The sequence below is a fragment of the Penicillium cosmopolitanum genome, assembly GCF_028827165.1.
Source record: "Penicillium cosmopolitanum strain IBT 29677 chromosome Unknown utg000004l:1.0-4361866.0:1.0-4365735.0, whole genome shotgun sequence".
NCBI classification, from domain to species: domain Eukaryota; kingdom Fungi; phylum Ascomycota; class Eurotiomycetes; order Eurotiales; family Aspergillaceae; genus Penicillium; species Penicillium cosmopolitanum.
The window spans coordinates 2,826,934-2,852,419 of NW_026622674.1; the positions used below are offsets into that span (position 1 = coordinate 2,826,934).

The 25,486-nt window shown below is 51.1% G+C and overlaps 8 protein-coding genes across 8 annotated transcripts; 6 read left to right on the plus strand and 2 right to left on the minus strand.

Moving 5' to 3' along the window:
• Positions 1–890: 890 nt before the first annotated feature.
• N7509_002451 (uncharacterized protein) lies at positions 891–1,775 on the plus strand (the record flags this gene model as incomplete). Its single annotated transcript, XM_056627088.1, has 1 exon — positions 891–1,775. One exon carries the CDS (start codon positions 891–893, stop codon positions 1,773–1,775), a length of 885 nt encoding a protein of 294 aa, XP_056492883.1.
• A 1,270-nt stretch (positions 1,776–3,045) lies between these two features.
• Positions 3,046–5,215, plus strand: N7509_002452 (DnaJ and TPR domain protein; the record flags this gene model as incomplete). The annotated part of the gene is made up of 3 exons (XM_056627089.1): positions 3,046–3,616; positions 3,700–4,861; positions 4,930–5,215. 3 exons carry the CDS (start codon positions 3,046–3,048, stop codon positions 5,213–5,215), a joined length of 2,019 nt encoding a protein of 672 aa, XP_056492884.1.
• Positions 5,216–6,636: 1,421 nt separating this feature from the next.
• Positions 6,637–8,147, plus strand: N7509_002453 (Cytochrome P450; the record flags this gene model as incomplete). Its single annotated transcript, XM_056627090.1, has 3 exons — positions 6,637–6,745; positions 6,830–7,794; positions 7,821–8,147. 3 exons carry the CDS (start codon positions 6,637–6,639, stop codon positions 8,145–8,147), a joined length of 1,401 nt encoding a protein of 466 aa, XP_056492885.1.
• Positions 8,148–8,536: 389 nt separating this feature from the next.
• On the minus strand, positions 8,537–11,455 carry N7509_002454 (secretory pathway Sec39 family protein; the record flags this gene model as incomplete). The annotated part of the gene is made up of 3 exons (XM_056627091.1): positions 8,537–9,656; positions 9,709–9,865; positions 9,919–11,455. The coding sequence occupies 3 exons, from the start codon at positions 11,453–11,455 to the stop codon at positions 8,537–8,539; spliced, it is 2,814 nt and encodes a 937-aa protein (XP_056492886.1).
• A 197-nt stretch (positions 11,456–11,652) lies between these two features.
• On the plus strand, positions 11,653–12,204 carry N7509_002455 (uncharacterized protein; the record flags this gene model as incomplete). The annotated part of the gene is made up of 3 exons (XM_056627092.1): positions 11,653–11,680; positions 11,824–11,960; positions 12,049–12,204. 3 exons carry the CDS (start codon positions 11,653–11,655, stop codon positions 12,202–12,204), a joined length of 321 nt encoding a protein of 106 aa, XP_056492887.1.
• Positions 12,205–13,567: 1,363 nt separating this feature from the next.
• On the plus strand, positions 13,568–19,495 carry N7509_002456 (DNA-binding ATPase; the record flags this gene model as incomplete). Its single annotated transcript, XM_056627093.1, has 6 exons — positions 13,568–13,578; positions 13,634–13,651; positions 13,730–15,218; positions 15,253–17,502; positions 17,556–19,132; positions 19,201–19,495. 6 exons carry the CDS (start codon positions 13,568–13,570, stop codon positions 19,493–19,495), a joined length of 5,640 nt encoding a protein of 1,879 aa, XP_056492888.1.
• Positions 19,496–20,685: 1,190 nt separating this feature from the next.
• Positions 20,686–22,653, minus strand: N7509_002457 (uncharacterized protein; the record flags this gene model as incomplete). Its single annotated transcript, XM_056627094.1, has 3 exons — positions 20,686–21,102; positions 21,135–22,508; positions 22,609–22,653. 3 exons carry the CDS (start codon positions 22,651–22,653, stop codon positions 20,686–20,688), a joined length of 1,836 nt encoding a protein of 611 aa, XP_056492889.1.
• A 706-nt stretch (positions 22,654–23,359) lies between these two features.
• Positions 23,360–25,458, plus strand: N7509_002458 (uncharacterized protein; the record flags this gene model as incomplete). The annotated part of the gene is made up of 3 exons (XM_056627095.1): positions 23,360–23,597; positions 23,683–24,631; positions 24,702–25,458. The coding sequence occupies 3 exons, from the start codon at positions 23,360–23,362 to the stop codon at positions 25,456–25,458; spliced, it is 1,944 nt and encodes a 647-aa protein (XP_056492890.1).
• Positions 25,459–25,486: the final 28 nt, after the last annotated feature.

The window sequence follows — 25,486 nt, forward strand, 5'->3', positions numbered from 1 at the left end:
CGTATGCTTTTTTCGGGGCCATGGCCCCTTCACAGACTGGATGAGGTGTTCGAGCTTTGCCTTATTACAGGCTCCTCTCTTTCATAGTGTTGGATGATGGAAGCGGGCCAGAAAAAAAGGATGAGGGTCTTCCCTCGCTTCTCTCCGACCCCCACTTCCACTTCTACGAGTATGGGTTCAAAAGTTCCATACAATCTGCCTTGCGATGGAAGATTCCAAATATGGACCTCAAATATCATAGATCGATCCACCAGGTGTTTCCGGGTGGGGTTGATAGATCTCTAATTGCCTCCAGGCTAGCATATCTATTGCTGAGTCGTGTTTAATGGATGGCAAACCGGTGGTGGATTTCGGAGTTTCCGGCCCCATGAAGGATTCTTGGTTGTTTTTAGCACTCCCATGTCGGAACTACTCTTATTGTGTATTGACTTGGGCCGCCGTGGCCACAGCATGACTCGCTGGAGGCCTTTTAGCTGGTTATTTCCAACCAATCCAATTCTGAACTGGTGGCTTAGTTCCTCCTCATATACATCTTTCCTGGGGCATTTGCTCATGGTTTCATCTTTTCATTTTCTCATCACATTCTTCTGTTCCCGCACTTCTTACAGACGACGATATTCGGATCTTCTCCGCCAAATTTGGATTTGGGTTCGGGATACGAACCTCGTACAACGATCCACACTTCTTTGTCTATCAAAGCGCACATCATTCGTGTTCAAAGATAGTAATAATATACTATCTGTTTACATTTTCCAGGAACAGAATCTCTCTATAAAGCGGGTCGTTGCCAGAACCCCCGCGCTGTTTCTTTCCGTGAAATGCCATTTTGCTCGCTAATACCGAGACGGCGATTCCTTCGATCAGATTCGTGTCCACAACGACAAAACCTCATGGATCTATCCTCGTTAGAAGGCCCGCCAATCGATGACCCGAGGGTGGTCATTACACCCGACCCCATTGATGATGGCCTTGTTCATCTGCGATCGCCTACCATAGATTCCAATACAAACCCCAGTCGGCTGTGGAGGTCTCTACCACCGAGACCATCCTCCAGAGGTTCCTCCTCATCATATGAGTCCCCGGCAGCAAACAATAACAATAATAATAACAACAATGACCATCCCTATCGCCATAATTACCGACCATCTTTCCCTCGGACCGAAACCTCTCTCAGCGAGAGCCAGCTCCGCAGAACACACGCCCAACGGGGTAGGAGGAGCCCATCACCCGAGATAGACATGGACATCGACTTGCATATGCAACTTCGCATCGACTCCGAGTCGCGAGTCCCGAGATTTAACCAGCGACCCCGATCACCGATGCGGGACCTGATCCCTCTACCTCTATTAAGCGTAGATGTCCCATCATCATCCACCCGACAGCAAGAACGTGGTCGACGGACGCAGAGTTGCTGTCCACTTGTCTGGGTCGAGTCAGAGCAGCAGTGGGTAGTTAGTGAATCGTATCGCCATCAGCAGCAGCAGCAACAACAGCAACAGGAAGAGCCTCATGTGGAACAGAGTCGAACGCCGGACACCATTTTTCATCGAATACCGCCGTCAGACCCGTTCTTGGGTCTAGGCTTGAGCTCGGGTTTCGATGCCTGGGATGGAGCTGAGACTGAGTCGGTTGATTGTCCGCCTACTTATGAGAGTCATGGGTTTAGTCCAACTTATGTCAGGCGACTGGGTCAGGGCGAGGGACAGGGACAGGGGCGGTGGAGCGAGGTGGCGTATCGGATGCATGATGTGTCTACTCCGTACGGTAGGAGGTGATGGGATGCATGCATTGGATAGCAGAGTTGATAGTTTCTGCGACGATGGAGCTTGCTGGGACTACTAGTACTATGTTACCCCATACTGGATCTGCTGCGTTGACCTCTATGTCTGGAATTTTCATAATTCAACGGGCGCAAACGAGTGAAACGTCGGGCTTGATGGATTCAGCCATGTTTGACCAGGATCTGTCTCAGGGGTTGACGAGACTCGGAAGTGATGGAGGTGGAAGGTGGAAGGTGGAAGGTGGTTCAGGACTGATTCAAGTTCTCTCTCCATGGGGATCTTGATACTACTTGTTGCCCTCCACTTGGGCATGGATGTTTGGTGTCAGGTTTATGTTAGCGAAGATCTGTTTATAATACCCCCAAAGCGAGGGACTTCTGAATCCCAATATCAATACTATTGCATTGCATATATCATACTAGCCCTGGAGTACACTATGGAGTCTCTCATCGTATCATTCCACTTTGTTCCCACACTTTCTCTCCCACCGTACTTTTGACCTGCAAGTAACAAGTTGATAAGACCAGGGCTTTCCCCTCTTCGTTGGCCAGGTGAATTCTGACTGGTCTGTGACCCCAGTCTTGGAGAAAACAAACTGCATATCGGATCCACTACTCCACCGTAAGTGGAAGGCTCGCGGATTCCTCACGGCGTTTTCTCCACGGCGCAGACAGGACAGGTTGGATAGGCGACCGATTGGAAAATGTGTCAGTCTGATGAGGGGAAAAGGTGAGAAAGATATTTGTTATTGGCCTTATTCGCCCTGGGGTGGTCCAATGGGGGATTGATCAGATTTTTCTTTTCTTTTTTCTTTTTTTTTTTCCGTGACTCGATGTCTCCAGTTCTCTCTGGCGCTAACACAGACCAGCAGCTCTTTTCCAGCCTCTGAATATTTCGAGCGAGTCCACCAGTAGAAAGGAAAAGAAAAGAATGGATGATAAAGTGATATAAGTAGAGAGCTGGAGACTAGTCTGCTGATGTGTTCTGCTTGATCTGTTTTGCTTTCTGCTGCGCCCTGATGACCTCGAGTATGGTGTAGCAGATGTGAACTGTCTGTCACTGTTAATCAACTCACTGTCAACTGTCACTCTCACTGTCACTGTCAACTGGATACTTTGACCATTAACGAGAGTGTGGGAGTACCCGTACCAGACTATCACCAGTATTCACAGTACTCACTTATTCTTCCACAATTCTACCGCCTTCGTTCGCCTTCGATTGACCCGAAAAAAAGAAACCCCCCCCCCCGACCGCCCGCGCCCCAATGGTTCAACTCGCCCACATCTTCAAGAAAGACAAGGACAAGGACAAGGAAAAGGAAAAGGAGGAGAAAATCAAGATTAAAGAAAAGATCAAGAACAAGGATAAACCCAATCTCCGAGAAGACATTACCCTCTCCCCTCCATCATCTCCAAGAGCCTCCGCCTCCGACTCCGCGCGCAAATCGCCCTCCAAAAAGTCTTCTTCCTCTCCGAAAAAGTCCCCCTCCAAGACTTCTCCCACAAAAACTCGCTTCTCCCACAGTCACTCCTCTTCCACCTCGACCCCGACTACTTCCTTTAAATTCCGTCGGTCTTCGCGAGACCAGGATCTCCACCCTCTCAATCTCCCGCCCGACGAACTACACCGTCGTCTTTCGGCCATGGCGGACCAACGCAGTTCGATGGACATCGATACCCCAGATGTCCAGATGAAGAATGGTGAGGAGAGGAGTCCGACTCCCCCTCCACACAAGTCAACTGGCACTTCCGATGAGGCCGAGTCCTTCAAGTTGGCTGGTAACAAGTTCTTCAAGGATGGCAACTACAAGCGCGCCATCGAAGAGTACAACAAGGGTATGCCCTTTATGCCCTTCCTTTATGCCATTACCCATGGCTATACCCATGACCATACTCATGCTTACCCACTCTCAATACAGCCCTCGAAATTAATCCCAACTCCTCTGCTTTCCTGTCCAACCGTGCCGCTGCCCACATGTCCGACAAGAACTACCTGAACGCCCTCGAGGACATCGAGCGAGCCAACGAACTCGACCCCACAAACCCCAAGATCATGCACCGTTGGTCCAAGATCCTGGTAAACCTCGGTCGCCCCACCGAAGCCCTGGACGTTCTCTCCCGGGTCGATCCCCCGGCCACAGCGACCGACCGGGCCCCCGCCGAGAACATGCTCAAGTTCGTCAAGCAAGCCGAAGACACCTTGGCCGAGGACCGCGGAGGCTCGATGGCCATCTTCTGTCTGGACAATGCCCGCAAGGGCCTGGGCCTGGCCGTGAAGGAGCCACGGAAGTGGACGCTGCTGACCGCCGAGGCGCAGCTGAAAATGAACAACAGCAACTCCCTAGGCAAGGCCCAGGATATCGCCATCCAACTGCTGCGCGAGAACAGCCAGGACCCGGATGCCATGATGCTGCGTGCACGCGCCTTCTACGCCTCCGGCGAGACCGACCAGGCGCTCAAGCTGCTGAAGATGTGCCTCGGGCTGGACCCGGATATGAAGCAGGCGGTTAAGCTCCTCCGCATCGTACAGAAGCTCAGCCGCACAAAGGACGAGGGTAATGCTGCCTTCAAGGCGAAGGATTACCGTCGCGCCATCGATCTCTACTCCCAGGCCCTGGAAGTCGACCCTACCAACAAGGATATGAATGCCAAGATTCTGCAGAACCGTGCCCAGGCCTATAACAGCCTGAAGGAGTACGAGTCCGCTGTGAAAGATTGTACAGAGGCTCTGCGTCTGGACCCCGGCTACGTCAAGGCGATGAAGGTTCGTGCTAAGGCCCATGGCGGTAACGATAACTGGGAGGAGGCCGTTCGCGATTATAAGAGCGTTGCCGAGAACAACCCCGGTGAAAAGGGTATTGCTGAGGAGATCCGTCGTGCCGAGTTCGAGCTTAAGAAGGCTTCGCGCAAGGACTACTATAAGATTCTTGGAGTTGGCAAGGATGCCTCCGAGCAGGAGATCAAGAAGGCCTACCGCAAGATGGCCATCCAGTATCACCCTGATAAGAACCGAGATGGTGAGGCTGGCGACGAGAAATTCAAGGAGGTTGGCGAGGCCTACGAGACTCTGATTGACCCTCAGTAAGTTTTCTCTTTCACATCACTACAGAAGACATTCGAAACATGATTCTCTAACAATTTGCCTACAGGAAGAAGGCCGCTTACGATAACGGAGATGATCTCATGGACCCCGCTGACATGTTCGGTGGTGGCGGTGGTTTCGGCGGCATGGGAGGCATGGGTGGAATGGGAGGCATGGGTGGTATGGGCGGCATGGGTGGTATGAACGGCTCCCACGTCAACATCGACCCCAACATCCTGTTCAACATGATGAACGGCGGCGGCGGTGGCTTCGCCTCTGCCGGTGGTAACCCCTTCGGAGGTCAGGCTCGAGGCGGCGGCGGCCAACAATTCCCCGGTGGATTCCCCTTCTAAACAAGCCGACCCTAAGAACGCCTATACATACGCCATATTTCCATAACCCGGAGATCAACAAGAGGCCTGGGACCGAGTCATTGACTTGTTCTTGGCCAGGGCCTTTGTTGGCATACCCACCCGGGCCATACGTGGCAATGCCACAACGAATTCTCTACACTTTTCAAAAAGACAAAGAGCCGGACTACTTGAGAAAAAAAGAGTATCTCTTTGTCCACTCTTGTCTCATGATCTTGTTAGCTTCAAGAGAAGCGCCCATGATTCCCACATGATAGACCCCGTTTTTTTCCGAATTGTTCATGATTCTCATACTGTTCCATCTCCTTCTATCTTCTCTATCTATCTTCTTCTTTTTGGCTCTATATGTCTCCCCATCTCTCTTCCCTCCCATACTTTCTTCCTCTTTCTTGTATATGAGGGATGGTCGGGAAAGACTGAAATCAGCGCGGTGCATTATTCTACGGACTTCCTCTCTCTCTCTGTCTCGGGACGGAGAAGGGCATACTCCAAACATCCAAGGCGTTCATTTGCTTCTGAGATTTCTGGGTCTGCTCGTCATAAGAAAATCATCTGTCTACTAAGGCTTCATTTCCATGTGTCGATTTCTGTTCCTGGTTGTACCTTCGCTTGCACTTACAGCTGATGTGGCTGCACTAGATATTGGATGAATTGATAATTCATGACGCAAAATATGTGCGTTTCCTCGTTATTTTCGAGTCCATTTTTGTAATGTGTAGCCTCTTGCAAATGGTTGTCTTTTCAACTTGTATACAGATCGTTGGATTTAACCAGGGAGATCTTGTAGTCGATTTTCTCAGGGAAACGTGTATTATACTGGACATGCCAACAGATGCAGAGGCCCTTTAGGCCATTCTAATTGCATCAAAACTTTTATCCGGGGACGTTTGGTTATGCTCGTATATGTATGTGCTCGGATGACCCGCCCCGGCCAGGCGGGCATCTTCCAAGGTTAGAACTACTGCACGGCTACATTAACTCTAGCCGACCTTGATAACCTCAGCTGTTCGTGGGCATCGAGTGGGGAGTTTTTCTTTACACTAGTTCGTCTTACGTGGCACGTATGTAGGTCTACCAGTAAGGTTATCGATCGATCTCGCTACAAACTTCCACCTCCCAGCTAGTTCTGGGCTTGGACCAATCCAAGCTGACACTTTACAATATTGGGGAGCTTCCTGCAGGGTTCGGCTCGTGTGTGTTACCTTGCTTTGAGTTAAGGCCCAGCTCGAACTCTGTAGAGCATGTGGACTTTTGCATGGTTATATTCAACATTAGTACTCGACCTTTTAAATAGAGCTGAGTGTCCCTCATGGGACCTTCGCACTTTTTCAAACCTACTCCGTGTATACATCAACTGTCCGAGATAGTGTATAGTATACCAGCACATTATTTTCAATACCTAAATGTCTTCTAAAATTCCCCAGCCACCTGGGGTTCCCTTACTGGGGAACATATTCGATGTCGATCCAAACGACACATGGAACTCGCTGATCAAACTCTCGAAACAATATGGTATCGTCGAGTCTACCCACTAACCCCTCCGAGTCAATATCAAACTTCCAAAGCTGAACTAACCTTTCATCCCCATCCAACCAGGCCCAATCTGCAAAATCAACGTCCTAGGCAAACAAATCGTCTTCATCGGCAACGTCGCCCTCCTAGAAGAAATCTGCGACGAGCACCGCTTCCGCAAATGCGTCACAGGCCCCGTCGTCGAGATGCGAGCCTGCGCAAACGACTGCCTCTTCACCGCATACGACAACGAATCAATCTGGGGAGTCGCCCACCGCATAATGGCACCATCCGTCAGCGCAGCAACAATTAAATCAAAAACCAGCTTCGCAGACATGGCAACCGTCATCCCAGATCTAACACGCAAATGGACATCCAGCCATCAAAAGCGCGTCCTTTTCACAAACGACCTAGACAGACTCCTAATGACATCCGTCATGCAATGCTTCTACAATCAGCGCATCAAAGTCCTAAATGAAACCGATGATCCCGGTGAAAACTCACCACCGTTAATCGAAGCATGGGAATCTATCACAATGGAAGCAATGAAAAGACCCACCCGCCCCAAACTCCTAACAAAACTCCTCTACGCAAAGAAATTCACCAGCGATATCCAGCTCATGCGCGAATTCGCGACCAATATCGTCAAGGCGAGGGTTGATAATAGTGCGCAGGATCGGGATGATCTCCTCCATGCGCTACTGCATACTGCCGACCCCGTCTCGGGCGAGAAATTGAGCGAGTCCCGCGTTGTCGATGAGGTCGTTACTATGTTTATTGGGGCTGCGACTTCGGCTAATCTTGTCTCGTATGCTTTGTACTATTTGCTTCGCAATAGGGAGGTTTTAGCAAAGGCTCGAGAAGAGATTGATTCGGTAGTTGGCGGTGGCGGCGGTAGTGGCTCTACTCCTATTTCATTCGAGCATCTGAATGATCTACACTACATTGAAGCCATAATTCGCGAAACGTTACGCCTTTCAGCCACGGCGCCTGGTTTCAATATCGAGCCCATCCCCACGGAAGATAAGAGTCCGATCCTGTTGGCGGGGGTAAGTATCAGATACCGCACAATCAGACGATGATATCAGTCCTGCACACTGTGAATCGGGACCCGGATGTCTTTGAGGAACCGGAGAGCTTTCTTCCGGAGCGCATGTTGGGGGAGAAGTGGGAGGCACTGCCCAAGGGTGCGAGGAGGGGGTTTGGGAATGGGAAGCGTGAGTGTTATGGGAAGATGTGGGCGTGGCGATGGTCGATTTTTACCCTGGCGAGTATTATCCATGAGGTGGAGTTTGAATTTTCGGATCCTAAGTATGAATTGACTTCGAATGGGGCTTTTAGTGTGAAGCCTTTGGAGTTTTATGGTCTTGTTAGTCCACGGGAGAGAAGTCCCAGGCTTTGATCTGATGCCGTGGGTTGGTTGGTGTTAGGAAGGATTTTGGTTTCTCGGGTCTTTATTTCTTTTTTTTGGAGAATTCCTTTTCCTGTTCATTATGTACTTGGGTATCAGGCAGCCCTGCCGAGTGTTTCTTTTTGAGATTGATTAGCATATCTGCCAGTGGTTGTTGATATTGGCCACCCTGGGCTCTGTATTCAATACTAGTACTATGCATCACTTCCATTGTAGCCTTACTACCTAAATCAAACGACATGATCACAGTATGTACATATTACAGATATAGCAATGAAGAAGAAATATGAAAAGGAACCCTGGAAGCTTCTAAATTGAACATTCCTAAATGTATATTGTCATTGCTATCATAATACACTACACATACATGCATCCATCAATCACCGATTCACAGGTTCGGCACCAAGAACCCACCCAAGTCCACTCGCCAATCCTCCCGTCACCATATTACTAACCATATCCCTCTTCCTAACTCTTCCCTCGCCCTCATCCTCGGGGGAAAGTGGCCGATCGCCATCCGCAGAAACATGAATTGGATCCGCAGCCGAGCCCGAGCCCGCTCCACGCAATGGGAAAGCATTCTTATGTAGCGCCATCGCCGCTCCCCTCGCAACCTCAAACAGACCCATCGGCGCCTCATGCGGGTGCGAATGTGGCATTGCGGCGCGTGCTCGCGCCCGTCGTGCTACGCGCTGCTGCGCAGTGTCAAAGGCATCGCGTTCGCTATCCGTCGGACCGAATCCACCTGGTACAGTTGAGAGGGCATTGTCGCCCTTTGCGTCCCAGAGATCTTCTTCTTGCTGCTCGCGTGCGCGCAGCGAGGAGACTTCCTCGTCACAACGACGCCAGGCGCCGAGGATTTCGGGCAGCGGGTCTGGCGTCGGAGATAGGGCTAGAGCTAGAGAGAGAAGTTCCATTCGCTGTGAGAGGTGGGTGATTTGCGATTGGAGGGTTGTAGATGTTGTTGGGCTGCTGGGGCGGTAGCGGCCTGCATTGTAGACAGCGCGCCAGGTTATGTCGTCTGGGATTGTGGGTGGTGTGAGGAGTGGAGAGGCCGTTGATAGGGCGCTGGGTGGTGTGAGCCGGGTGAGGATGTAGGAGTAGGCTGTGCCGAAGTCATTGGATGTTAGGGCGGATGAGATGGCGAGGGAGGTTATGCGGCGTTCGGATGTGACGAGGGCGTCTGCGCCTGTGAGGGGTTCTGAAGAGATTGAGTCTGTACTCTCGGTTGGGGAAGCGCTTGTTGGGAGGCCTGCGAAGACAAGGTTGCGACCGATTGAGAGCAGGTCGTCAAGTTTGGTATAGCTTTTCGCGTTTTGATCGAGGACCTTTTCGACAAGAGAGAGCGGGTCACGGTGGACGCGAATGCTGACCGGTTGAAAAGGGACCCCGTGCTGAAGAGTCAGAGAGTAGAATGACAGAGCGTGTGTCGCGGCTATCAAAGCACCGATATGCTTGAAAGCTGTCGATTCTGGGAAATGCGGTTGGAAAGCTTGAAGGCTGATGGGTTGTTAGATGTTTGCAGTTCACGGGCTTGGTAGGCTTTACTTACATATCATAAGCTCTCTTCATCCCACCGCGCGTTCGATTGCCATTGCTTGCATTATCGTAAGCGCTATATATGGCCTCTACCACCGCTTCTTCCACTTGGGTGGGGCTGAGCGGTGATGAAACAGCTTGAGTATAAAGATCAACAGCGAGTTGATATTCTGGGGAGAGTCAGCATTGAAGGAGAAGACGCGTAAACAATAGGAAGACTCACCTTGAGCACCGAGAAATGCTTTGAGAACCTCGGTTTCAACCGTGTCGCGGGGGACTCTCCAGAAAAGGCCTAGGTGAGTTGATGGCTCATCCCAACCATTGTCCGATCGGTCGGCTTGCCAGTCCCGTAGCCAGAGAATCTGCTCTCGCACGGCTTCCCATTGCTGTTTGGACCGAGTCTGCGCGATAGTAGAGCCCACCACATTCCTTAATTCTGACAATTGTAGCTCCTCGCTGCTAAAGAGACAAAGGTTGGCCACAGATCGGCAAGGAACATTATGGCCGAGTCCGGTCAGTATGCGAAGAGAAAGAAGCAGGGCGCTTAAAAATGAAATAGACGAAGGGGATGGTTTGGTCAAAGGGTTATCGCGTTTGAGCAGTGAGTTCTGCATGAGCGAACCTCGAGTTGATGAGGAAAGCAACTCTGCATCATAGTCCACAGATGGAAGAGCGGGCTCGGTCGCATCCAAGTATGAGCATTCTTCAAGGCTGAGGAGCTCTGCAACGCGTCCAAGTACCTTGAAAGATCTCTCCAGGGCAGGTTTGGATGAGTCCATATGACCATACACCACGGCCAAGCCAGACTGTCCGTACCGGTTCAGCAAGTCCTTGGCTTTGTCCATTGCTAGGGTTGCATCCTGGCCTTCAAACCCTCCCATGTCAACGTCTTCCGGTCCGTTCCAGTTTATAAATGCGTTGGCAACAGTGTTGTGATCCACAGAGCTACGAGACAGTAGCCATTCATTCACATATTCCCATCCGGCGAATTCTGCGGTCTCCGGCTTGGATGTCCCTTGGATAAATGAGACCGTATTTTGATGGGCTGCTTCATTCAGTCTGCGCCTCTTCGATCGATTACTCCCATAGAGCCAAGGGCCGACGAGCCCTCTTAAATTGGTGATCAGATCCATGTCGTTATTCTCGGTGCCGGTGATGGATAAAAGAACGTTGACTGCGGTCTGATCATCCATCAACTCCAATGTTTCTAGCGATAGCGCTTCTTCCCGGTTGGGATAGTATTCGTAATTGAGTCGTAGTGCCGGTAGAAGACTGGAGACAAGCCATGTTCGAATAGCTTCGTTGTGTGTATAGAAGGGAAGGAGGAGGCTCAGTATGAGTGGTTGGAGGGCCGTTTCGGAGTCGATAAGATGCGCGCGGTGAATAATGAACTGGGTCAAGGGGTCAGAGGAGGCGATCTCTTCTTCCTCGTCCTCGCGCTTGAGGGGTCGCAGACGAAGCTTCCGCACTCGCTTCCTCGCAGCCGATTCGGAGAGATCTTGGACAGTAGATGGATCGATTTCTGGGGTTGAGGATGTAGTTTCAGTGCCACTAGCCAGATCCTGGAGCACTGGAACGTAGTCGGAAGGTTGTGTACTCTCAGGGAGGAAGGTCAAGATGATGCGTAACAGGCGTTCTAACGGAAAACAATGGGGGTATTGCGCTTGTAGAGCTGGCAGGGCGGTGATATTACCACTTGCACAGAGATTGGTCGCAAGCAAAATGGCATGAGCATCCGATAGCCCCTTCAGAGGAGCCATGGCGATCGGTCGAAGCGCAGGATGATGTGAGGTGTCCTTGTATTGTAGCGACGTCAACGCCCAAACGCAGGCGGGGCGCACGGGCCAAGTCGGAAACGACCTTCAGAGGGAAAGCGTCGCATCCGCCCGGCACTTCACCACTTCTTTGCCAGTTCTCTGCCCACCACTCTGCCAATTGCTCTCTCCTCTCCGCGACAATGGCTTCCGGCTTCGGTAACAACCTCGGTATGTCTATCATTGTGCCTTTTTCCGCCCTGTGAGGCGAGTCCGCAGCGGTGTTGGCCCGCTGGGTCATATCTTGCGCAGACCCTCCCACCCTTCTTCCCCCCGCAACCACCTCAAGCTAACGGATGTCTGTCTGTCTCTAGGTCCTAACCGATGCTTCCCCTTCTGGCAAGACCTTCTCGGCTGCTACGTCGTCAACTCTAGCGAGGGTATCGAGGGCAAGAAGAAGTGCGTTCCGGCTTTGGAGGATTACCACGAATGTCTTCACCACACCAAGGAGGTACGTCGTTTATCTTAGATTCAGAGGGGATTATTCAACTTGGAGGGCTTGAGAAGGAGTGTGGCTGACATCAGACACTTGGAACCAGGTCTACCGTGCCTTGAGAATTGCCAACGCTGTCCGCAAGACCGAGGCCGCATCCGCGCGTGAGAATGGCCCCAAGGCCGAGGAGATCCGGAGCCTGGGATTGCTGGGCAAGGATAAGGAGACTGCCGCTACATTGGAAAAGATCCGGCAACAATAGATGGGAATGGCAAGGGCCAAGCCGGGACGCGATGGTTTCTTCTTTTGATGCGTGAGATCCTCGGGATTCTACCCCGGACTATGCTCCGGAGGGTCTGTGACTGTATAGAAATGTTCTGTTTGTTGGCCATTCCGGTCATGTTTTGAAATGATACTCCGGTTCTTCCAAGGAAACTACTATTATGTCGTCGTTAAGTAAAGGCTTGAGTGGTGGTACGGCCGTAGTTTGGGGACTAGGCGGGGTCTCAAGTTGATATATCCTTGGAATCAGGTACCAAATTCCTCATAGGTCAGGGGGTTAGACTCGGAGGTCTTTGTGGCGGCGTAACACTTATGACATGTGACATGTATGATCGGTGTATCTAGTAGTATTCTCTTCCAAGATTGGAGATATCGATTTACTTAGACCCAAGAGCTGCTTATATTTTTGAGGTATAATTGCTAGTTTCGGGGGGCAGTGGTCTTAAATACCAGAGTACTATGTCTCAGTGGTTGATATTTGGACAGGCTATATATATTTGGAGTTGAGACATCACCCATGTAAGTAGTATATACTACCTACTGATGGTCCATCATGGCCTTGAAGCTTGGATATATAAATGTGGATATATAGTTCCCGCATTGGCAATCCACCAATCACTATTGGTAGAAATCTGTGATTTCGCACACCATGTCTCTCCAGGGATATTAAACCTCGACCGTTCTCACCAGATCACGATTTCGGCCATGCAAGGCATCAGGACGATGGACTGACATACTCGGGGCCCCTATGATGATGGTGGGAATCCTCGAGTCCCCTGAGGCCATCTGGCATGTCTTGGCGCGATCGATCGCCATGAGATGATTGACTTAACACATGAACACTGTGCTCTACATACAGCCATCTATGGACTATAGTTACTGTTAATGTTAGACTGAACACCACTGTCACTTCTAGCAGATCCAGCAGATAGATACCACCGACTACCCAGTAACTTTACTCCCTATCATCACGTAGATTCTCGCCTATCTCACGTGACAGAAAAACCTGAAGTGGAGGCCCAACCACGACCATACCCGATTAGGCCTAGCGCAGCACACCCAAACATGGACCGGCGCGCTCAGCAAGAGAGCCCCAATGATATAAACCCGGCTGCGTGACCTCGAATCTGCTCTTGTGTACTGAATCTAATCCTCCCTGCTGACTCAGCCACGGTGCATCGCGGTGTTTTGGGGCGTTGGTCTTCGGGCGTTTGCTTCTCTCATTGGCGATCGCCTCTCTTCTCGACGCGCTCCGTCGCGTCTCTCACTCACCTTATCTCCTGTTCTGTCTCCTCTCACCTTTAGGCGGTGCTGTTCACTCGGCATCAGAGTGACGGCCCGCCATGACTTCCCGGTATGTTCCACTCGCCAATCACGACGCGCCTGTCACATGACTAACCGATCCGCAGACTCGACCGCCTGGTCACGTGAGTGCCATCTCAAGTATACCAATAGGTATACCAGTCCTAATCCCCCAGCTCTGAACTGACCATCCTCCTAAACAGACTCTTAGAGACCGGAAGTACTCAACTCATCCGGAACACAGCTGCTCAACAACTAGGAGATGTTCAAAAACAACATCCCGATGAGCTATTCAATCTTCTTGGGCGTATCCTCCCTTATCTTCGATCCAAGTCGTGGGACACGAGAACCGCTGCTGCCCGAGCAATCGGCTTGATAGTATCAAATGCGGAAATCTACGATCCAAATGAGGACGACGGGCTTCAGATCAAGTCGGCAGCTGACGATGACGATGTGGAGATCAAACCCGAGGTTAAATCAGAAGATATTGCGCCCTCTCTAGATGGACTTCTTCATCTTGACAACCTAGACGTGAGTTCCGTTCTGAAATACGGCAAGCGACTACTCGGAAGCGCGGGCAAGGAGTACGAATACTCTTTGGCATCGATGGACCCTGCGGCGCGCCTGCTCCACCAGAAGAAGACCCTGAATGCACGCCTCGGCCTCGAGGGGGAATATAACGAAGACGAAATCCTTGACAGTATTGATTTTGCCCCCAAACCAGCAACCCCGGCACCTAAAAGGGAATCGTCCAATACCTCCATTTCTCGAGAGAACAGTCTACATGACCTTTCGTCCCGTCGTGCTTCATCCCCAGTCGAGGCTGCCGCAGGCAAGGAAGATACCGGACTGAGCAAGCGCCAGTTAAATCAGCTGAAACGGAAAAACAAACAAAGTGCTAAGCTGGGCGCCAACAAGGTCCGCGTGGTCGACCTTGCCTCTCGACGAGCCTCGGACAACGTCGCGACGCCAGCAGCAACTCCTCACCCCGTCAAGACCGAGAATGGTGACGGGCAAAATGGGGAGACCAAGCCGGACTATTTCTCGCTCGATCCCGCCGCTGATGAGGATGACTCGAAGATCGTCTCTGAATTCAAGGGACCCATCGCTCCCGAAAAGCCCATCATACAGCCCGAAATTGCCGACCAGGGTGCCGGGTGGCCGCTTGAATGCATGTGTGAATTTTTGACCGTTGATATCTTTGATTCCAATTGGGAGGTTCGCCATGGTGCTGCCATGGCTCTCCGTGAAGTGGTCAGAGTGCAAGGTACCGCAGCCGGGCGTATAGAGGGCAAAAGCAGGGAAGAAAACGACAACCTCAACCGTCAATGGCTAGACGATCTCGCGTGCCGTCTTCTCTGTGTCCTGATGCTCGACCGTTTTGGTGACTACATCTCCGACAACGTAGTTGCCCCGATTAGAGAAACCGTTGGCCAGACCCTTGGTTCTCTTTTGTCACATTTGGCGCCGAAATCTGTGCGACAAGTATACCGGTGCCTCTACAGAATCATTATGCAGAACGACCTGGGTCTGGAGCGTCCAATCTGGGAAGTTTGCCATGGTGGTATGATCGGTCTTCGGTATTTGGTCGCTGTTCGGAAGGACCTTCTTATAAAGGATTCGAATATGATCGATGGTGTTCTCGAATCTGTCATGAAAGGCCTGGCTGATTTTGATGATGATGTGCGGTCTGTCAGTGCCGCCACCCCTGGTGCCTATCGCCGAGGAATTTGTCACATCACGCGCTGGCACGCTTGGCCCTCTCATGCACATTGTTTGGGATTGTCTGTCGAATCTCCAAGATGATCTAAGCGCAAGCACAGGATCTGTGATGGACTTGTTAGCCAAGTTGTGTACCTTCACCCAAGTTCTAGACGCAATGAAGGCAAACGCGGCGGATGATCCCGAGGCCTCATTCGGCAACCTCGTACCTCGATTATACCCTTTCCTTCGTCATACCATCACAAGCGTTCGATCGGCAGTTCTCCGTGCTCTCATGACCTTCCTAAAGCTTGAAGGAGAAGGAAGTACGGACTGGGTGGATGGCAAAGCATTGCGCTTAATCTTCCAAAACCTTCTCGTGGAGCGCAACGAGGGCGTTCTCAAGCTATCTCTCCAGGTTTGGTCGGAGTTGCTGAAGGCAATCGAGCACCGTGGGTCCTTCTCGTCTGAAGCTGATCTATCTGAATCTGTCCAACCTCTGGTCGCTCTTACGCTTGGTCCCTTCGGTGTTCCTCGTTACCCCATCCCTATGAATACATCTCTTTTCATCAAACCATCCGGTTTACCATTCTCTGCACCCGCACCCGCACCCGCACCCGCACCAGCCCCAGCAAAATCATCGCCGCCTGCTTCTGGCCCAGAGCCTGTCAAACCAGGTCGCAAACGCAAGGTCGAGAAGAAGGAAGCACCCGTGTCATCAACCCACAATGTCGATGGACACATGCTATCTGGTGACATTGATCTTGTTGGCGCAGACACGATGCTGCGGTCCAAAATTTTCGCTGCCAGGGCGCTTGGTGAATTGATCTCTTTCTGGGATAAGCATGAACTCCCGAGCATTTGGTCCTCCATCGTGGACGGCCTGAAACATCCTGCTTCAACAACACAACTTTCCACGGCGATGGTGATGGAAGAATATGCGCGTATCTCTGGTCCGGACAGCAGGTACTCCGGGACTCTATGCGAGCACTTGCGACCGATCGTCGAGGGCGAGCGCCCATCCTGGTACTCTGACATTTCCTGCTATCTCCATGTCGCTCGTGCACAGTGCCATTCGCTGCTCAATTCATTCCGCGACCATGCTCACGTCCCGCCCTCACGACTGCCGGTCCTTGCTGTCGTCGTCCAAGGCGATACCGAGGCTGGCCCCAGTGCCTTCTCGCTTGCAGATGCCGAAAAAATTGTTGGTCCTGACTTCGACCGCTTGAAGAAGAATCTGACACCCGCCCAACGAATCACTGCCACCCAAGTCCTCAACGATACTCGTACGACCGCACAGTCTGCGGTTGACGAGGCCCGATCCATGAGAGAACAGCGCGATATGCGCGTTCTCGCCGCAGGTGCAGGTGCCCTGGTTGCCTTCCGGGATATCCCTAAGCGACCCGGTCATATAATCAAGGGGATGATGGACAGCGTCAAGAAAGAGGAAAACATCGAGCTTCAGCAACGATCGGCGACCGCCGTCGCGGGTCTGATTGAACATTATACCGCAGCCACGAAACGTGGACCGGTGGACAAGATCATCGGAAATCTGGTCAAATACTGCTGTGTGGACACATCCGAGACGCCCGAATTCCCTCACAACGCTCAACTTGAGAAATCAATTTTGTCTCTACGCAAAGAAGAAGACCGGCGAGACCACCCCGATGCTGCCAAATTCGAGCGTGAGGCCAGGGAAGCCCGTATCATGCGCCGTGGCGCTAAGGACGCTTTGGAGCAATTGGCCGTCAAATTTGGCGCTGACCTGCTTGAAAAGGTACCCAATCTTGCTGCCCTTGTCGAGCGTCCTCTCAAGCAAGCCCTGGAAGGCGACCTTCCGGAAGACATCATAAACCCCGAGAATGATCTCGGCCAGGAAGTGGTCGACGGTCTTTCTACGCTACGCGCGCTTCTTCCCAAGTTCGATGTTGGACTCCACTCGTGGGTCACTGGCCTTATGCCCATCATTGCCAAGGCCCTGCAGTGCCGACTTTCAGTCATCCGGTATGCTGCCGCTAAGTGCTTTGCTACTATTTGTAGCGTGATAACGGTGAGCGGAATGACCATGCTGGTTGAAAAGGTCTTGCCTACTATCAACAATGCTCTTGATGTTCCCCACCGCCAAGGTGCCATCGAGTCCATTTACCACCTGATCCATGTGATGGAAGACGGCATTCTACCATACGTCATCTTCCTTGTGGTCCCTGTTCTCGGACGAATGAGTGACTCCGATAACGATGTGCGACTACTAGCAACGACCTCATTTGCGACACTGGTTAAACTGGTGCCCTTGGAAGCAGGTATCCCGATCCACCTGGATTTTCCGAGGAACTGCTTAAGGGCCGTGATCGTGAGCGAAAGTTCATGTCTCAAATGCTGGACGTTCGCAAGGTGGAGACTTTCCAGATTCCCGTTGCTATTAAAGCTGAGTTACGACCCTATCAGCAGGATGGTGTCAACTGGCTCGCTTTCCTCAACAGATACAACCTCCACGGTATTCTCTGTGATGACATGGGTCTTGGAAAGACTCTACAAACCATTTGTATTGTTGCAAGTGACCACCACATGCGAGCGGAGGAGTATGCCAAGAGCCAAGCACTGGATTCTCGAAAGCTTCCTTCACTGATTATTTGCCCGCCCTCACTTTCTGGCCATTGGCAACAGGAAGTCAAGCAATATGCACCTTTCCTCAAGTGCATCGCATACGTTGGACCTCCAGCAGAGAGAGCAAGGTTACAAGCGGAGATCGCTGATTCAGACGTCGTTGTGACTTCCTACGATGTTTGCCGCAACGACAACGATATCCTCAACCCTATCAACTGGAACTACTGCGTACTCGACGAGGGCCATTTGATCAAGAACCCCAAGGCGAAGATCACACTTGCTGTGAAGCGCATTATGAGCAACCACCGCCTAATTCTATCCGGTACGCCGATTCAAAATAATGTTCTGGAATTGTGGTCGCTCTTTGATTTCTTGATGCCTGGATTCCTGGGTGCTGAGAAGGTTTTCCTGGACCGATTTGCCAAGCCTATTGCAGCTAGTCGATTCAGTAAATCATCCTCGAAGGAACAGGAAGCGGGTGCTCTGGCAATTGAAGCCTTGCATAAGCAAGTCCTACCATTTTTGCTGCGTCGTCTCAAGGAGGAGGTCCTGAACGACTTGCCGCCTAAGATCATTCAAAACTACTACTGCGACCCGAGTGAGCTGCAAAAGAAGCTCTTCGAAGACTTCACGAAGAAGGAGCAGAAGGAACTGCAAGAAAAGGTGGGCAGCACAGAGCGCAACGACAAGGAGCATATCTTCCAAGCCTTGCAATACATGCGTCGCCTTTGCAATTCCCCTGCTTTGGTTGTCAAAGACGGCCACAAGCAGTACAATGAAGTCCAGAGCTATCTGTCTGCCAAGCGCTCCAACATCAGAGATGTGTCACATGCACCGAAACTCAGTGCCCTTCGGGACCTGCTCGTTGACTGTGGAATCGGCCTCGACCACTCCGCCGAGGGCGAACTTGACACTGGCGCTAGCTATGTCAGCCCGCACCGTGCTCTGGTCTTCTGTCAGATGAAGGAAATGCTTGACATTGTCCAGAACGACGTCCTCAAGAAGTTGCTTCCGTCCGTTCAATACCTGCGTCTTGATGGAGGTGTAGAGGCTACGAAGCGCCAAGACATTGTGAACCGTTTCAACACCGATCCCAGTTACGATGTGTTGCTGTTGACCACCAGCGTCGGTGGACTGGGCCTTAACCTTACTGGTGCAGACACTGTCATCTTCGTTGAGCATGACTGGAATCCGCAAAAGGATATCCAAGCCATGGACCGTGCTCACCGTATCGGTCAGAAAAAGGTCGTCAACGTGTATCGTCTGATAACGAGAGGCACGCTGGAAGAGAAGATCTTAAAGTAAGTTTTATCACATGCGCTCATATCGTTGTCTTTTTCAAAATCGCTAACATCCTTTCCTACTCCAGTCTGCAACGATTCAAGATAGACGTCGCCTCTACCGTTGTCAATCAACAAAATGCTGGCCTAGGCACCATGGACACGGATCAACTCTTAGACCTCTTCAGTCTTAGTGAGACGGCAGAGACGGCAGAGAAACCAAGCGACCAGACAGGCAACGAAGTCGACATGGTCGACATCGATGGTGAAGTCAAGGAGAAGGGCAAGAAGGGCTGGTTGGATGATCTAGGCGAATTATGGGATGACCGACAATACCAGGAAGAATACAACCTGGATTCATTCCTGGAAACCATGAAAGCGTGATGTGGATGATCCCATTCAAAATCACCCTTCACCGACATGCTTCAATTCTTCCTCGCCTTAATTTTTGGTCATCCTATCCGACAACCTTCTTATTTTTGCTGCCCGCCGGCCTTCACCCTTTCATCTGACCTTTGACACTTTCTTCTTCTTCCCTGTCACCTCCGTCCTACGCCTGTCATGCCTCATGTCCTCCCAATAATCCACTTCTTCCTCTATCTCTTCTCTAGGGAAATCCCAAGAAGGGCTTTCTTGCACGAGCGAACTAATTCCTTTCCCCTAACACATTCAAGGATGCGTTGACCTTCTACTCCGCATCTGCTTCGCACTTGCTTCTTATCCTTTCCCTCTGAATCCCCCACCGTGTATTTCTAGCTTGAATTTCCCCCACCCGACGACGAATGATCTTGCATGTAAATAGAGGAAAGAAGTTTCTCCACCGAGTTTTGATTACTTCGTAGATCTTCCCTATTAAACGCGCGCCTGCTTGAGCTGCGTATTCAATAACTATCGTAAACCTTGGCTTGGATGCATCTACGGGAACTGAAGGAGCAGGAAAAGAGATATCTTTGAAGTCATTAATTCGTGGGTGGCATCAATCTTAGATAATAAGCAGACTGCTGGAAGCGAGATTGACTCCCCTGTCTCCTGTGCAGGGTCAATCAATAAACCTATCGTATCCCTTGCATCGACACTCATCATAACAATGATGAACTTCCAACACAAAGAGCCCCGCCGGAGGTAAGGGGGCAAATCTCGAAGCAGTAGAAAGACGACCAATAAAAACATAAACATACCCCAGACGCCATGATTGCGCCCCATGCCCGGAGAAAAGAAACAAAGCAGAAATGTGACAACCATGCTCCGAAAAACAAAACGAAACCTTTAGAAAGAGACCCCAGGAGCAGGAATTGAAACCGAAAGGTAAAAGTAAGAAGATCAGACAGTGCAAGAAGTAGAAAAAGTGGAGGGTATGGCACCCGAAGAAAGGAAATGCAGATACAAAAATGTCGGAGCGTAGTGTTCTTGTCAAAGACATAGCAGGACCGGAAGGTTGTGCCACCGAGATATTAAAACGCAGTTCGCCCAGAGTGAAACCAAGGGTTAGCGTGGTGACTCGTCCCAATCAATATTGCGCCGTAACTGGACCAAGGCGCAGCGCACCAGGCGAGCGCCTATCCGAACTGACTCCACTAAGCCCGTCCCTTTGGCTTGGCGAGCATGTTGAGACGACTCAGACTAAGAACGCTGCGAGACTTCTGCCTGGCACTGGCAGGAGTACCCATACGGCCGGAAGGAGTCCGGACAGGGGTCTTAGCAGGCTGGACCTTGACTGGACTGGGTGTGGCCTTGATGCGCTTGGCACTGCGCTCTTCAACTTGAGCATCGGCAGGGGGCACATTCTCAGCATTATCAGCACCGTTTAAGTGGTCATCGTCCACTTCATCGCGGTGTCGCTTCTTGTTACCAATTCCGTGCGCAATTCCATGTGTAACGACTGGGAGTTCTGGATAGGCGTTGTCTTTTTCGTTTGCGTTCGACTTGCGGACATGGCGGATGCTTGGCGACAAAGCAGACTTATCATCGGAGGCTTCGGTGGCTGATTTCGCCTCCGGAGTAAGGTGGGCAGAGTTGGGTAGACGATATCAGATAGGTTGGAACGTGAAGGAGTGGTCGGGATCTTAGACCGAGATGGCGATGCTTCAGCAAGCTGATGGCGAGACTTGACACTGGGAGTGAATTCCACGTGCTTTTTCGGTGATGGAGTCGGAGCAGAGTCTGTAGTATCGCCGCCCTTGGTGGCAAAGAGCGAGTCAGGGTTGAAGTCAGGAGCAGCAACGTGAGTACCAGCCGCGATCTTGGATGGATCGCGAGAGAAGAGCGGCTGTCGTCTACGGAGAATAGACTTGAGATTTCCTAAAGTCGGCAAGCTGCTCTTGAAGCGTGGGTTGAAATCAGTGCGCGGAGTCCGCGGGGATGCCAACGCTCTAGTATCGGGTGAGCGTGCCAGGGAGGGAATGAGAGTAGTCTTAGGCGCCTTGAGACTGGCAGATGTGGTACGTGCCATGGAGGCTCGAGTTGGGGTCATAAGGGAGCTGCGAATCATCGAGCGGGGGCGCGGGCCAGCAGGCTTGTGAGCGGTCTTCTCTTGCTTGATTTGAGTAGTATTGGCTTGAGAGCGATCGGAAGATGCATCATTTGCTGGGTTAGGCTTTGCACGCTTGTTGACAACAGCAGGCGAAACGGCAGTTGGTGGCTTTGCGGGGGATCGTGAGGGAGACGAGTTGGACTCGGTCTCATCCAGTTGCGCCTTAGACTTGCTCCGCTTTAGAGATTTGGTGACGGGTTGGAAGCGACCAGGGGCAGCCCGGAAGGATGATGCATGATTGGCAATCGAATCCATCTTCTTGAACTCTGCCATGTGCACATCGCTGAAACGTCCGGCCCTTCCCTTCGGCATCGCAAATTTCCGTTCTCCCTGTTTGTGCTCAGCTCCCGTATCCTCCTGCTCGGCATGCTTCGATTTATCGATTATCATCTGTGCCCTGATGTGGGCAGCTTCTCCTCGAACGCGTTCCATCAGCTGTTTTGCCTCATCGCTGAGCTGAGCGTCCTGGCCGAACTTGAACTCGTATCCGGGGGTGCCAAAGTAACTCGGAGCCGGAGACGCTTTTGATTTGGTAGGCGTATAGTCGGCCATGCTTTCCTTCACCGGATTACCATTGGCATCTTTCTTGATGGGATTAAAGCCTAAAACTAGGCCCGAGTCGACCTGTTTCGTGGTGCTTTGATGAGCCTTGCTGGGATGCATTTCCTCTCGGGGCGGGCGAGGTGCGGAGCCAGTTGTTGGTGTTATCGCTTCTGTTCGGCGTACGGAAAAAATTGGGGTTTTCTGAGAGCCTTGCTTCTTCGTTACTGGCGTGCGAACGACATGTTGATCATTGGCGGGTGTTTCGTCGCGTTCCTGGACGGATTCAAGTGGGACGGCACTTGGCTGAGGCGTGGACTCTTGAGCCTAGTAAATATTATTAGTCTTCAGAGTCAATAAACCCAACTGTGGCGACCCCTTGAGTCCCTGTAGGGGTTCCAATAGTGACTGTTGCTAGTTCACTCACCTCTGGAGTCTGACTGCTACGCAGGCGGGCGGAGCGCCGAGGCATATTGGAAGCCGGTTTTTTTTGGACGAAAAGAGAATCACAATATCAGAATAGGTCGAGACGTCGTGGCCCAACCTGGAGAGGGGGTTGTCGTAGGGTCGAAGTGTGTCGGAGTTGATGGTTGTCAGGTGAGGCGAGCAGCCGCTGAAAAGTAAACAAACGCGTTTGACGTCAGATGACTAATCGGAACTATCAGATCGCAGTTTGCACCCTTGCCAATCCATTGTCAACCTCCTTTATTACTCCCTTGTGTCTTATATTCTCTCCGTCTTCTTTGTTAGAATGAGGGGATTCTGAATTCTTGCTAGTCTGAAATAAGAAGCAACTGGAAGGAATCAAGTTCTTTGAAAAGTCGATATTGTCTTAGAACAGCGGCGATTTGAGGATTCCGGATGAGGGACATTACCTCATGGGTCGTATTATTTTCAGAGTGGTCTTCATTTCGAATCATGTATTTTCCAAAAATTTATCACTTTTTGTGAATCGCCGAGAATGAGCGATTGCGTCTCCAAATGTCTCCAAAAGTTTAATTGGCGCGTGGGGATTGAAAGCCTAATTTACAAGGCTATCAAGATAACCACCCGTGGCTCGGTATATTCCATTTGTCTTACCTTTGCCTCTTTCTTCCGTTTCCACCTAATCAGCGCGGAATTGCATATTTGGCCCCATTACAACCAAAAACTCCCTTGCCTAGGGGGGGCATTCAGGGATGAATGTCGGCAGCATAGGCGCAGCGGGATCGGATTCTCGCCCACGAGGACGAAAGCGTGGTCGAAAAACGACATCCTGCACCCAGTGCCACTCTCGCAAACAGAAATGCAACCAAGAGCAACCATGTCTGCGCTGTATACAGCGTGGAGTACCACAGCTATGCCAGTGGCCGGAGAACGAGATAGATGACGGAAGAGAACAAGGCATCAGTTCTCAGGACGCAGTACCGGCAACAGGTAGGGATCATCCTCGTCCCTGGGCAGTTACTGAGATATTCGCAGAAGGGAATATTAAGACCCCTCTGCTAATGGGATTTATTAGGGGACGCCCAAGGAACAGAGCTGGGCCAGCTTTACATCGCCCGCGGTGCTCCCTCCTTCTTTGGCAACTCGTATTTTGGACACCAAGTGGCAGCGAGTATGATCCATGAGTCAGCCCCGGACCTGCCTCCAATGAGCCTTTTATCCACGAAGGATTCACTACAGTCTTTCAGAAATGATTCCGGCCCCTTTTCACAAGTATGGGATCTGCTTGGCCTTCTGCCACGCAATAAAGTAACAGTCGATAGACTGATTGAAAGATTTCTCACCGAAATAAACTGGGCCATCGACACGGTACATCCAGATACGTTTAGAAATCAATTTGCTGAGTTCTGGGGCAGGAAATTTGGGTTTGATGAAATTGCCGGCATCGATCTTCGTTGGCTGGCACTACTCTTCATTATTCTTGCTTTCGGTGTGCTTTTGGAGGATCCAACAATCTCCTCACCGGAAAAGCGAAAAGAGAGCGAAGAGGCTTCTCTCAGATTTTACTGGGCTTCTAGGAGAGCCATTGTCATTTCGCCTTCATTCCATGGCGAGAGTTTGGACCTTGTTCGGGCTGGTCTGATGGTCACTCGTTATTTGCTTTACACTCGCCAAATAGCGGAGAGTTGGCTGACAATCAGCTTTGCCATGCGAATGGCGCAAGCACAGGGCATGCATATCGATGGGGAGAAGTGGGGACTTTCACGGAAAGCCACCGAGGTCCGACGAAGACTCTGGGGAAACTTGTACATGTTGGACAAGACAATTGCTCTCGCCCTTGGCAGGCCCTACGCGATATCGGACCACATGTGTCTCATAAATCCGCCTGAGAATATTTGGCTCGACGATTTGACAGACGAGCAGTCATCAATGACCCCGGTATCCACACTGAGAAATCCAACCCGGAGTACAGTCATCCTATTGTGCAATGGGCTGGCCAAGATCGCGGGGGAAATCCAAGACAGGTGTTTTGGGTTATACCCAGCTTCTTATGATGTCGTGACCGAAATGGATGAGAAGTTGCTGGCTTGGCAGAAGCAACTGCCCGGCATATTTTGCCCTGGAGGATCTGGACTTTGCGAAAGATGAAATGCACTCCTTTCTACCATGGCATCGCCTCTACTTGCATTCAGCTTTCCACTTTGCTCGAATCACCCTCCACCGGCCTTATCTTTTACGAGAATCTATTACAAATCGCTTTCGTCTCAGTCATGAGGCCTGCATTGCGTCAGCGTCATCCGACCTCAAAATTCGACTGCACTCAGTGAAATATGGAACCGCAGAAAATATGAGATGGACACTGGGAACTCACAATATGTTTAACAGTGCTTTGATTTTAGGTATTATTGCGGTTCGCCGCCCGAACGCCCCCCAAACAGCGGCAATTCTGGATGACCTGCAGGAATATTGTGAGAGGCTGAGAGAAGATGCATGGTTGAATGAATTTGGTCTCGCGGAAGTCAAAGTCGTTGAACTTTGCATCGTCCGGACAAAAGGATTTGCCAAAGCGAGTGACTTCTCTGGTGACAATGAACACGTTCAGCCAGTGGATATAATGCCAGGCATTATGGACCGTGGCAGCTTCCGAGAAGAAGACAGACATAAAATCACATCGGAAACAGAATTACCCTCGGGCCACGATGCTTTAGGTGCCTCTCCAAATGATGTGCCTGGGTATTCGCCCGATATGATGTGGCCGGCAATATGGGAGGATCAAAACTTTGCTTTCCCTCAGGCTACGGACTTGGAAACATGGGAGCAAATGATTTCGGAGATTGCATACCATGACTAGTAGGACATCCGATTTATTTGAATTAATC